The following is an 11,411-nucleotide window of genomic DNA, read 5'->3' as shown; positions in this document are numbered from 1 at the left end:
AAGCCTCTGCCTTCGGCTCGGGTCATGATCTCAGGGTCCTGGGATCGAGCCCTGCATCAGGCTCTCTGCTCAGAGGGGAGCCTGCTTCCTCCTCTCTCTGCCTGCCTCTCTGCCCACTGTGATCTCTGTCTGTCAAATAAATAAAATCTTAAAAAAATGATTTTATTTACTTATATGAGAGAGAATGAGAGAGCAAGCGGGAGAGAGAGCATAAGGAAGAAGGTCAGAGGGAGAAGCAGACTTCCGGCCAAGCAAGGAGCCTGATGCGGGACTCGAACCCGGGACTCCAGGATCATGACCGGTGCCCCACAGGCGGCCCTGAGGCTGCATCTTGAACACGAGTGCCAATCGCGGTCACCTGCTCTGAGCCTTGGAACAGAATTCCTAACCACATGACTTATATGGAATTTAAAATTTGCTAGTAGCCACATTTACAAAGGTAAAAATAAACAAGTTTAACTTTATTATATTTAACTCAGTGCATCCAAAATGCAACTTCAACGTGTAAGTAATAGAAAATAAAAATACAAAATTTAAAAATGCATTTTGGTGGGGGGTGTACCAAGTCTTTGAGACCTGGTGTGTAGTTCACACCGAACAGCACATCTTGCTTTGGGCACTCAGGAGGCAGTTGTGGCCAGTGGCCACCACACTGGACACAGCAGACGTCGGTGTAATGCAACAGGGAATGTGGAGAAAATAACGTGTGTGATTCCACGAGGGAAGAGATGGCTCCACTGAGTCCTGGGAAACGGCTGTGTTGAGCTGTTTAAGAGGGCAGCTGCAGGGCATGGCCGTCAGCCAATGACACACCTACCCAGTCCCCCTTGTCACCCCCCATACACGTAACTATTGCTCTTGTTCTGGGCTGAGAGAGGTGAGTGGAACGAGCCAGATTCCTCATTTATTGGTCAGTGCGTGACGTCACCTACGCCTCAGTGTGTACCTCAGTCTTTGTTGGTGCTGAGCCGGGATTTCTGGTGGAAGGTGGAGGAATGTGTATATTTTGGAACAGGAGTTAGCCATCGGGACCCCAGGCTGTTGGCGAGGCCCATCCCCTGACCTCTCATTCTGGGGAGAGGACCTGGAGGGAGAAAGATAACCCAAGGGAAGGTGGCCGAAAATGTTGAGGACCCATAGCTCAAAACTGAAGGGGTTTTATTTGTTTTTAATTTTTTTTAAAAAAAAAAACAAGATTTTATTTATTTATTTGACAGAGAGAGATCACAAGTAGGCAGAGAGGCAGGCAGAGAGAGAGAGAGGGAAGCAGGCTCCCTGCGGAGCAGAGAGCCCGATGCGGGGCTCGATCCCAGGACCCCGAGATCATGACCTGAGCCGAAGGCAGAGGCTTAACCCACTGAGCCACCCAGGCACCCTTGTTTTTAAATTTTTTAAGTAATCTCTGCACCCAGTGTGGGGGTCGAACCCACAACCCCTAGATTAAGAGTGCGATGTTCCACTGAGCCAGTCAGGAACCCCGAAGGGTGGGGGGAGAAGCAGGAGCTTCATCATTTTTTAAATGATGAAATTTTTTGATGCTTCATTTGCAGGCTAAGGACAGGCCTTTTTCCTCTTGATCCCCCTCTTCCTGCTGCCACATGCACACCCGCACTGTGAGCCTTGCTCCCAGGAAAGCCTTCAAAGTCTCCTCAGAGCCTGAGGGGTCCCCAGCGAGGCTGCTGCTCTGGGAATGCAGGACTCGGGTCAGGCTGGGGGCCCCGCGACTGGCTTCCTCAGAGGCTGTGAGGGAAGAGGGGTGTCTAGAGATTCCTTTTCCTCCAGATCAAACCTTTGTTTGGCCCAGTTGGCCCTCCTCCGGCCCAGCCGCACCTGGGGCTGTGGGGCCGCGGGCGGCAGCGTTTCCGTGCCTCGGCCCACCCGTGCCATTGGGTCAATCCCTCCCGTCCCCCACCTCCCCCTGCGGAGCTGCCCGGCGCTCAGGGCGTGAGGCTGGGATGGGCACACAGGGCACACCCTGACATCCACCACCAGCGGCCCTCGGAGGACGAGGGCCACAGGGGGTCCTGAGAGTCCAGACGCAGAGCTCCGGCCCCGGAAGGTCGGGGCAGAGGGGCGTGGGGCTGTGGGTCAGGGCGAAGCAGTTCCCCAGACACGGAAGAGCACAGGTGCGTATGGGAACGACCGAGCTCGGCGGGCTCCGGCCCCGTTTACTACGAAACAGTGATTCCGCATCTGGTACCAAAAAGGTCCCAGGCGGCCCCCAGTCCACCCGCCACTCCCCGGAGCCACAAGGTCGCTCCCTCGGGCTGCTGAGCATGGGGGGCGCTCAGAGGCGAAGGTCCCCAGCCAGGAGGGCGCTGTACCTGGCCCGTGTGAGGGGCAGGTAGGCCCCCCCGGGCTGGTCCAGAACGTAGAGGGGGTCAGACAGTGCACCGGGGTCAAAGCCCTCCTTGGCCATCCGCACCTTCTGCTGCTTGAAGGTCTCCGTCGTGGCCAGAGCCTCCTGAGGAGGGCGACGAAGGGAGCTGAAGGCAGGCGTGTCCTGCCCCGGGGGTTCAGGCGAGCCAAGAGGCAGGGACAAGGAGGTACGAGGCCGGGGTTTAGGGGACGGGGTGACAGGGAAGAGAAAGAGACAAGCCTGGAGGAAGGCAGAGGGATGTCGGGGGCGAGGGAACGCCCGTCTGGGCAGGCGCTGTTCCCTCTCTGCGCCGGACAGCGTCCCCTCGGGTCCCCGCGTGTGGTGTGGGGCCCGCCGAGGGCTGTGGACCCGCGGGCTGAGGGGTGGGCGGGGGCAGCCAGGTACCTGGAGCCTCAGGAACCGAGGCCAGGCGTAGGGCGGCAGGTTCTCCGAAACGTGGGCGTAGAGCTGCACCAGGTCCAAGGCGTGGGGCGGCCGCAGAACCAGCGCCGCCATTCCCGCTCTGCCTTCGTGCCCTGGGAGGCGGGGACAGGTTGCCAGCTGCTGTGGGGGCTCACCCGCTGGCCTCACGCTCCCTGTGCCCCCGTCACACCGGGTCAGGGACGCCGGCCGGCTGCCTCCTGCCTCCCATGTCTTGGCACCTGGCACGGTGACTCCGTAGACGTTCACCTCCTGAAGAAAATCCAGAGACTCCAAGGCCTCCGCCACCTCGGTTGTGGCCACATTCTCCCCTTTCCACCTGCCGGAGGGCGGAGGTGCGGGCCTTAGGCGGTGGGCGGGGGAGGGCAGAGCGGGGAGCCCGACGCTCCCGGGGAGGCATTGCGGAGGCCGCTCTGACAGGAGAGGATGGGCGAGGGGCCGGGTTTGGGTGTGTGTGAGGGTCAGGGTCGGGGGCTCTGGGTCACAGGGACTGCGTGTCTGGGAAAGGACTCCAGGTCACGCACGGATACCTGAAGGTGTCTCCAGTCCGATCGTGGAAGCGGAGAAAACCCTGGTCGTCGCAGACCAGCAGGTCCCCAGTGTTGAAGAAAACATCCCCCGGCCGGAAGACGTCCTTCAGCAGCTTCCCCTGGCCCAGCTCCGGCCCCCCGGCATAGCCCAGGAACGGGGACTGCTGGCTGACCGGGGCCACCAGCAGCCCGGGCTCACCTGGCAGAGCACTGGGGTCAGGGGCGGCCGCCTGGCCCACTGGCCGGTCCCGGTCCTCCCCTGCCGGCTGCGCCACCCAGCCCAGCCCGCCTGAGCACGAACCTGGACACGTGGCCACACAGTGCCCCTGGGTATCCCGAATCGGCTCCCCTGTGGTGACATCATAGCGAATCAAAGAGAAGGGGAAGACATGCTGGGGGAAGGGAGACCCAGGCACTGGGTCATTTCGGTGGCGTGAGCCCCCTCCCTGCCGGCCCCCACCTGCCACAGGACCCCCCGTTTCTCTCCCAGGCCTCCCTCACCTTGTAAAGCCAGGAGGCACGGCCCACAGCACCCAGCTGTCCCGTGTAGTTAAAAGTGGCAACATTGCCCTCGGTGAGCCCGTAGGTCTCCAGCACCCGCAGGGGACCAAACCGGCGCACAAAGCGCTCCCAGGTGTCGGGTCGCAGCCCGCTGCCCACTGCCAGCCGGACCTTATGGCCGTGTTCCGCCGTGCTCTGAGGCGAGGAGAGACGGGCGGTGAAGGGTCACCACCAAGACGCCGGCTCCCAAACGTGAGGTCCCGTTTCCCCGTCCCCTGAAGCCCCTGCCCCCCGCGACCTCGCTCGGACGTCCTGGCATCCCAGGCTCCTCAGCCCGCCCCACCACCGCCTTCCCGCACGGTCTGCGCCTTACGAAGTGCCCACCCCCTGCACCGGCCCACGCACCGGTGGCTGGTTGACCAGATACCGGCACAGCTCCCCTATGTACTGGAACACGGTCACCCCGTGCTGCTGGCAGTCCTCCCAGAACTGACCGGCCGAGAATTTGGACTTCAGCACCACTGTGGCCCCTGCCGGAAGTGGAGGGGGCGGTGGAGAAGGGTGAGGTGAAGGGCTGAGGGGCGCGCCCTGACCACCCCCTTCCCAGACACCAGCCCTCACTGCTGTGTGTGGCTCCCGGGAAGGCCCTGCTGCGGGTGTAGCAGCAGGCGGCTTGATGCGCCTCCTTCCCTGCCTGTGTCCCGGAGAGCTCAGTGCCCTGCGCCCTGGCTCCAAGCCCCAACTCTGTCCATTTGCTCCTTCCCCAACCCGCCCTGGGAGTCTGGAGTCCTGCCAAGTGTACGGGCTCCCTAGCCCGGCTGCAGGTTCTGCAGGGGTGGGTGCCGCAGCCCTGGACCAGGAGCTCTCCGAGAGGAGCCCCTGCCTCCTTCTCCCTCCGGATTCCCTACCCAGAAGGACTCAGGGAGCGTCCCCAGGTGAGCACATCACAGAGGGGCCTTAATAAATGTTTGCTAGAAAAAACACCTGTGGGAGGACTAGAGGTGGGGAGGACGGGGGGGGGGGGTGGGTGGGGGCGCTGGGGAGACTGACCAATGCCCAAGCAGCCCACGATGCCCAGGAGGGAGCCGGACATGTGGTAGAGGGGGAGGGCCAGGTAGATCACATCCTCCGGGTGGGCCCCGCACAGCTCGTAGAAGGCCTGGCACTGTAGGATCTTCAGGTGACTGATCTGCGCAGCCTTGGGGAGGCCTGTGGGCAGCGGGCGGAGACCGGGGAAGGGTCTGAGCTTCGGGCCCTGCCTCCCTCCTCCCCTGCTGGGTTTCGCACAGAAAGAGGCAGAGGCGAGGGGGAAGCTGAGGAAGGCGGGCGGGCGGGGAGCAGCAGCCTGGAAACAGGCGGTAGTTCTTGTTCCGTCTCCCGCCTTCCTCTGCCTGGTTTCGGGAGGCACGGCCGGCGCTCACCCGTGGTGCCAGAAGTGAAGATGTACAGGCACGTGTCCGTTACGCTCTGGGGGGCAGACAAGTGCCCTGCCACGGGCGCGTCCGCTTCGGCCGAGGCCTCGGCCAGCAAGTCGCTGATTCCTGCAGGTTGGGCTTCAGGGCCCGCAGCCCAAAGACGGAGCCCCATGGCTCTCAGGGCTGGCAGGTCGGGCTCCAGCGACTCCAGGAACTCTGGGTGAGGCAGGAAGGCATGGGGGGGGGGATTCTTCTCCGCCCTCCGCCTATTTGCCCTCGCCCCTCCCCACCACCTCGCCGCTCCAGGGCGGGAACGGTCTGAACATCCCATCACCGCTCTGGGGACCGACGACCCGGCTCCACCCCGCGGCCAACCCGAAGACTCAGCCTTCAAGCACCCTTTCCGAAGCCCCTAGAGAAGGCTCGGCCACCTTCGGAGCCCCGCCCCTTCTCTGCGGCCCCTTTCCGAGGCCGGCCCCGCCCCCAGGGCCGTGCGCCCGGGCCTTACCTGGCGCCAGGACCAGCGCGCGCGCGCCGCAGCTGCGGAGACAGTGCAGCAGGGGACCCCGGCGCAGGGCGGCGGGCACGAAGGCTGTGCGCAGGCCGGCCTTGGCCAGCCCGAACCAGAGCCACAGGAACTCCGGGCAGGCGGGGAGGAGCAGCGCCACGGTGTCCCCGGGCGCTAGAGGGGCCGCGGCGCCGGCCACTCCCGCGGGCCGCTCGGCCTCTGCGCCGCCGCTGGGCCCCGCGCCCCAGCCCCGCGCGCGCAAGAAAGCGCGCGCGGCCCGGTTGCTCTCGCGCTCGGCCTCCGCGTAGCTGAAGCGTCGCGGGCCGTGGATGAGGAAGATGTGTGCGGGGCGCTGCCGGGCCAGTTCCGCGAGGCGCCAGGCCAGGCTGCAGCCCCCCTCCGGGCCCCTCGGGTCGGCGGCGGCCGCGGCCAGGGCGCGCGCTCGAAGAGCCCGCTTGCATCGCAGGGCGCGGACCGCGAAGGCCAAGTCCGCCGGGAGCCAGCGCAGCCCCGGCCAGAGGTGCGGCTTCAGCAGCAGGAGCAGCGGCGGCAGCAGCAGCAGCAGCAGCAGCAGCAGCAGGAGGGCGGCCATGGTGCCCTCGTCCCAGGCCCGACCCCGAGGCTCCCTTTCCAAAACTGGGGCCGCTCGCTTTTGCTCGGAGAGCTCTCCCTCCCGGGAGCGCGCGTGCGCCAGCACACGCCCCTTCCCCCGCCCCCCTTCTGCACTGGCGGGGAGCCGAGGCCGGGAGGTGCGTGGGGGGCGGCCCCGAACTCTCGGCCCTCCCCACCGCCGCGCTCCGCCCTGTGCGCTCCCTCCCAGACAGCGGACGGCTCACACCTCCACCGTCCGGATTCGGGTTTTCTCCCCAAGGCCGCTTCTGTCCCGGCCTGAGGATGCCACCACTGCTCTCCCCCCCGCAAACGGCCGGAGACCTGGGCCCTCTGCCCCTTTGGCGCTGCAAGTCCCGGCCCGAGGGCCAGACCAGTGCCCTCCCCCAGCGCCAGCAGCAGCCCTAGGGGAAGGGTGGCGGCCCAGGCAGCAAGTTCTGGAGGGGCGACGGCGGAGGCCCCTCCTTCTGGGCAAGGGCACAATGATTGGGGCCAGCCAGCAAATGCTTTCCATCCTGGTTTTAATTGGGACAGAGGGAAGGGGAAGGGGAGAGGAAGGAGAGGCTCCTGCGACTTGGACTTTTAAAGGAAGGAATAGCAGCTTTGAGGAAGGAGCCACTGGACGCTGAAGGCCCCCTGTCCCCCGCCCAGACCTCCCTCCTCCCTGCTCCGCCGGCCACCCAGCCTCCTGGGCAGCCAAGGGGGTTCTTTACTGCTGGGACACAGGGGACAAGGCAAGTGGCTGTGGAACAAAGAGGTTCCTTCCTATCTGAATTCTCCCCACTGGGCCCACTTCTGTCCATCAGAATCTGAGTTGGGGACACCCTTCACCCCCAACGAATCCTCCAGCAGTTGGTAAGCACACAGATCTACTAAACTGAACAAATACTCACTTTTGGAAGCCTCTAGTTTCTTGAGAGAGAAGTAGGGAGGAACAGAGTTTTATTTGAGGGAGAGGTGCCTGGACAGGTCAGTGCCTGGCCCACAGCCCCAGTGGCCAGACCAGTGGGTGTGCAGGAAGGGACAAGGGGAAGCTCCCCAGCCAGGGGGGTGTGGTGGCACCAGGGAGCCGGAGGAGCGCTGGTCAGGTGCCCCCCACTAGGAGCACCCGGCCAGCAACTCCAGCACAAAAGAGGTTCTGGCTCTTATTGTCATTTAAAAACTCTTAAAAAAGCGATTATCTCTGCCAAAAACCGAAACCAAACAGAAAGGAACTAAGGAAATGGGACCCTTTGACAGTTCCGTGGAAGCTGCTCTGGGAGCCCCAGGGGCTCTGGCCTCCCTCTGCCCTCGGTCCCTGCCCCGACCCTTATGGCATCTGCTCCATGCGGAGGAACAGGCAGGCAGGTGAACATCACTGGTGACACGCCCGTCGCACAGGGGAGGACGGAGAGCAACTATAAAACGCCTGTTAGGAGCGAATCCAGGCCAGATGGGGGAGCCGGGAAGGGTTGTCCATACACTGTCTTCACTCCCATCCGGGCCTCTCTGACCAGCAAGCCCCGCCTGCTGGGGGGCTGGGGAGGGGCAGGGGCTGAGGACCTGCACCAGCCCAGATTTCACACAGCCTCTGGCTTCCGTGGGGCCTGAGTCGGTGGGAGCCGCAGTGTGAGGGGGCTAGAGGCCCCCGGAGGGGAGGGAGCAGGGGCTGGGGCTGCGTGGCAGCTTCGCAGGCTGAGCCGAAGGAGAAGCTCGTCCTTCCTGCCAGGCGAGTCTTGGGCACCAGGTGAGCCTCAGGGCGGAGGGAGAGGGCGTCCCCCCTGTATCTCCCCGGCCCTTACTAATCTCTGATGCACCAAGGAGGGGAGGGATGGAGGAACACAGGGGCCTCAGTCACTGTCAGACCCCACCGCAGAGGACCCTTTCCGTTTCCGCTTGGTAGGCTTCGGTTTTGTGTCTTCTTCCTCCTGGAAGAGATGGGGGCACCGGCCATTAGCCTGAGCAGTGACCAGTCCCCGCTGCGCCCGCTGCGCCCGCTCCCGCGGCTGAGCACCGAGGAGAGGGCTCTCACCGAGCCACTGCTGGAACCTGACTCCTCCTCGGCATTGGGGGGCTGCGTCGCATTCTTTCGGCTGCGGGGGCTGGACAGAGCTGCTTTTCTCCGGCTCTTGGGCGGCTTGGCGGATGAGTCCTCGTACTCCTCGGCCAGGGAGAAGAGATCGCTGAACCTGAGGGAGAGCCGGCCTCAGCACACGCCCCGGGGTGCTCTGTCCCGCAGGGGAGGGCCCTCCCGCGGCTTCCCAACGCCTTACTTCATCTTGTGGGCCTCGTCACAGCTTGCCTGCACGTGCTGCAGCGCCTGGAGAATCGGGGTTTGGCTAAAAACTAGCCGGAGGAGGAGGGAGAGCAGGGAAGGAAGGACAGCGAGGGGTCAGGGAAGTCACTGGGTCCTCCCGCCCCCGCCCAGGGCCGCTCTGAGCCAGGGTCTGCCACATACAGTTCTGCTTGGTGTTGGTCAGGTTGAGGCGCAGGTTGTCCAAGTGCTCCAGGATCTGCTCCAGGGTCAGCTGGGCGAGCTTGCTGCTGGAGCTCCTCAGGCTGCAGGGAGGGCACACAGCCAGAGTCTGAGGGGAGGGGCGGGCTCGGGGAGTGGGGGACACCCTCCCCCCCCCCCCCCCCGGGCGGGGCTTGTGAGGAGAGCGGGAGTGGGGGCTGGGACAGAGACCAGCTGGCCTCTAGGGAGGGGCCGGAGCCTCAGACCGCTAGGTGTCACCCGCTAACCACGGCGAAGGAACCGCCCGGGTGCCGGGCTGTGGGCAGTGGGCAGGGGGCAGCCCTCCACAGGCCCACGTCCCCCCGCCCCCGCTGGCCCCTGCCCCCACCTCTGCCTCTTGCGGGGGAGGCTGTTGTTCTTGATGAGCAGGGCCTTGATGTGCTCGGCCAGCAGCTCCTCGTGCCTCATGCACCAGTGCCGAAGGATGCTGGTGGTGAACTGGTCGTCCGGGTGGCACGGGCGGCTCAACACCATCTTCACCATCTCCTCACTGGGCCTGGGCGCGACGCGGGGGAGGCCTCAGGGTCCCCCGGTCTCCCCGCCGACTCCCCAGCCCTCAGCCCCCTATTCCTGCGGCTCCCGCTCTCACACCCCCTCCCCACCCCACCCCTCCCCGCTCCCTTCTCACCCCCCCACAACCCCTCCCCTCTCTCACACCCCCTGCCCCTGGGCCTGCGGGTGCTGGTTTCGCCAGAAGGGACCCTGCCAGTTCCGCAGCAGCAGTGACGGCGGGCATGCCGGGGAGGCAGTGCACCAGAACTCTCCCACCGTGCCCGCAACAGTCAGGAAACGGGCCAGGGAGCTGAAAGGATGGCCGCTATCTAGGCCGAGAAGGCGCAGGGGAGGGGGCTGGCCAGCCACAACCCTCAACCTGCCACTTCCTTTAGGACGTTCCGTACCACTTCTGGTCTCGCAGGCAAGAGAGCAGAAAAGGTGGCAGGAAGGCGACAGCTGTTGCTTCACTTATCTGGGCTGTCGGGAAAGTGCGGGGGCTAGAGGGCAGAGGGGACTCTGGCGGTTCCCCTCCGGGCCCCACCCCTGTACTCTGACCCAGTCTTCTCGGAGATTGGCCCAGGGTGGCCTCCTCACAGTGGGGGGGGGGGCAGGAAACCGGGATGTCCGGTCCCCCCCCATCCCCTCCTCCCAGGGCAGCTCCTGGTGGGCAGGGGCTTAAGGTCGAGAGGAAGCCCAGATCTCAGGGGAGCTGCTTGTTTGTAGATCATTTTAGGGAAGGGCAGAGTAAGCAGATGTCTACGCTAAGAGAAGGCATGGCCAGCCTCCTAAAGGAGCAGACAGGAGCCGTTTACAGGATGCTCCCTCTCGATCTGCTGTGAATGGGAGCAGGAGTCCCTGGCGGCAGAACTCACTTCTCTCTTCGGAGCTGAAGCAGCAGGCAAGACAGGGCCTCTGGGTGCTCTGCGGGGGTGGGCAGAGGCTGGTCAGAGGGTTGTCAAATCCCGGGAAGCACGATCCCTCTCCCATCAACAGCCGCTCGCGCAGCCTTCCCCAAGGAGTCGAAGAACAATCCCTGCTTCTACAGAGTTCTGAGCAGCCTGAGCCCCAGCTCGCGCCTGGCTCAGAGTGCGCCTGCCTGCAGGACTCATCAGGGAGCCTGGCCCTCTGGACTTCGCAGGGAGGGGCAGCAGGGGGTCTGCTCACCCAGAAGGCTAGGGGCCTCAGCCTTGCCCCTGAGGGACTGGGGTGGTCCTTCCCTCCATTCTCCCCGCCCACAGCCCTGCCCACCTTTGTATTTGAGGTGCTGCAGAATGGGGATTATGGTCTCCAGCGGGATGTTGTGGGCCAGGAAGAGCTGCCAGGCACAGTACTGCTCAAAGGTCTCCCAGTCGAGGCTCTGGACTGCGGGAGACAGAGAGGGGCGTGTGCTCTCCTTCACACACACCTAGGGCTGAGCCGCTGACTGCAGCCCTGCAAGCCGGGGTGGTGCACAGGTGGGGATACCGACCCCAAGGCTACAGATACTCTCCCTTTCCGCACGGAGCGTCATTTTCAAAGGCTTCACGTTGTCTCTATAGTCCCACCCGCCCTGAGCTTAATAACCAGACCCAGAGACGCCACCCAAGACCATGGAGCAGGGCAGAGTGACCGTCTACCCCATTCTCAGCCCAAGCCAGCTCCGCTGTTACTAGAAAACGTTCGGGCAGCCACACGGCGCTCCCCGCTCCCCCCGGGTGGCCTGCGGGGTCTGCTCACTTACTGAGTATGTTGAGGACAGAATCCTTTCGAAACATAACCAGGTTCCCCATCATCACGTGGCAGACCAGCTCCTGGAGCTGAGGAGGAGGAGGAGGAAGAAGGAGGCAAGACGCATTGGTTCTAAAAGAAGCCAGGAAGCCGGTGTGGAAGGAGAAACAGGAGGACCCACATGGGGGAAAAACCAGAGGCAGGGAAAATCTAGTTTAAAGGCTTGGGGAGGTCTCTGAAGGGCACAGGGCTGGTGAAGAACAGGTGAAGGCTTGTTTGGGGCAAAATAGTTAAAGAAAATCGTTAAAGTGGTTTCCATGCCCTGAGAGCAGAGGGAGAATGGGCAACTGGT

General features: G+C 63.8%; 2 protein-coding genes across 5 annotated transcripts in view; both read right to left on the bottom strand.

The window, feature by feature from the left end:
• Nucleotides 1-1,329: 1,329 nt before the first annotated feature.
• On the bottom strand, nucleotides 1,330-6,539 carry SLC27A3 (solute carrier family 27 member 3). Of its 3 annotated transcripts, XM_045982340.1 has the most exons (11): nucleotides 5,755-6,446; nucleotides 5,253-5,462; nucleotides 4,882-5,040; nucleotides 4,237-4,361; nucleotides 3,832-4,026; nucleotides 3,632-3,722; nucleotides 3,331-3,529; nucleotides 3,022-3,119; nucleotides 2,765-2,895; nucleotides 2,325-2,503; nucleotides 1,330-1,740 (listed from the first exon to the last, which is right to left on the bottom strand). In XM_045982340.1, the coding sequence occupies exons 1-11, from the start codon at nucleotides 6,344-6,346 to the stop codon at nucleotides 1,734-1,736; spliced, it is 1,986 nt and encodes a 661-aa protein (XP_045838296.1). In that variant the 5' UTR covers nucleotides 6,347-6,446; the 3' UTR covers nucleotides 1,330-1,733. The 3 variants fall into 3 exon arrangements, with proteins under 3 accessions (XP_045838296.1, XP_045838297.1, XP_045838298.1); XM_045982341.1 differs by having other exon boundaries at nucleotides 1,330-2,503; nucleotides 5,755-6,539; XM_045982342.1 differs by having other exon boundaries at nucleotides 1,331-2,464; nucleotides 5,755-6,536.
• An 817-nt stretch (nucleotides 6,540-7,356) lies between these two features.
• Nucleotides 7,357-11,411, bottom strand: part of INTS3 (integrator complex subunit 3) — a 38,981-nt gene continuing 34,926 nt past the window's right edge. Inside the window, exons 23-30 of one of the 2 annotated variants that reach the window (XM_045982339.1) lie at nucleotides 11,073-11,148; nucleotides 10,601-10,714; nucleotides 10,225-10,273; nucleotides 9,186-9,353; nucleotides 8,801-8,901; nucleotides 8,616-8,688; nucleotides 8,375-8,531; nucleotides 7,357-8,270 (exon numbers count right to left, since the gene is read on the bottom strand). In XM_045982339.1, the coding sequence (XP_045838295.1) occupies nucleotides 8,193-8,270; nucleotides 8,375-8,531; nucleotides 8,616-8,688; nucleotides 8,801-8,901; nucleotides 9,186-9,353; nucleotides 10,225-10,273; nucleotides 10,601-10,714; nucleotides 11,073-11,148 (816 nt within the window). In that variant the 3' untranslated portion in view covers nucleotides 7,357-8,192. Of the gene's footprint in view, nucleotides 8,271-8,374; nucleotides 8,532-8,615; nucleotides 8,689-8,796; nucleotides 8,902-9,185; nucleotides 9,354-10,224; nucleotides 10,274-10,600; nucleotides 10,715-11,072; nucleotides 11,149-11,411 lie in introns of those variants that run through there. The other variant, XR_006815502.1, reaches the window with a different exon arrangement.

This window comes from Meles meles, chromosome 17, assembly GCF_922984935.1.
Source record: "Meles meles chromosome 17, mMelMel3.1 paternal haplotype, whole genome shotgun sequence".
NCBI lineage: Eukaryota > Metazoa > Chordata > Mammalia > Carnivora > Mustelidae > Meles > Meles meles.
The sequence above is the reverse complement of the archived record's forward strand: the minus strand, read 5'-3'. Positions and strand labels throughout refer to the sequence as shown.

Bases quoted from the DNA above. Each gene is read 5' to 3' on its own strand.
- SLC27A3 (XM_045982341.1), bottom strand. From the start codon at position 6,346: ATGGCCGCCCTCCTGCTGCTGCTGCTGCTGCTGCTGCTGCTGCCGCCG. The intron at 5,041-5,252 runs GTGAGCGCCGGC...CGCTGCCCACAG, and splicing joins CTTCACTTCTGGCACCACGG to GCCTCCCCAAGGCTGCGCAG. The intron at 2,896-3,021 runs GTGCCAAGACAT...CCCGCCTCCCAG, and splicing joins CTACGGAGTCACCGTGCCAG to GGCACGAAGGCAGAGCGGGA.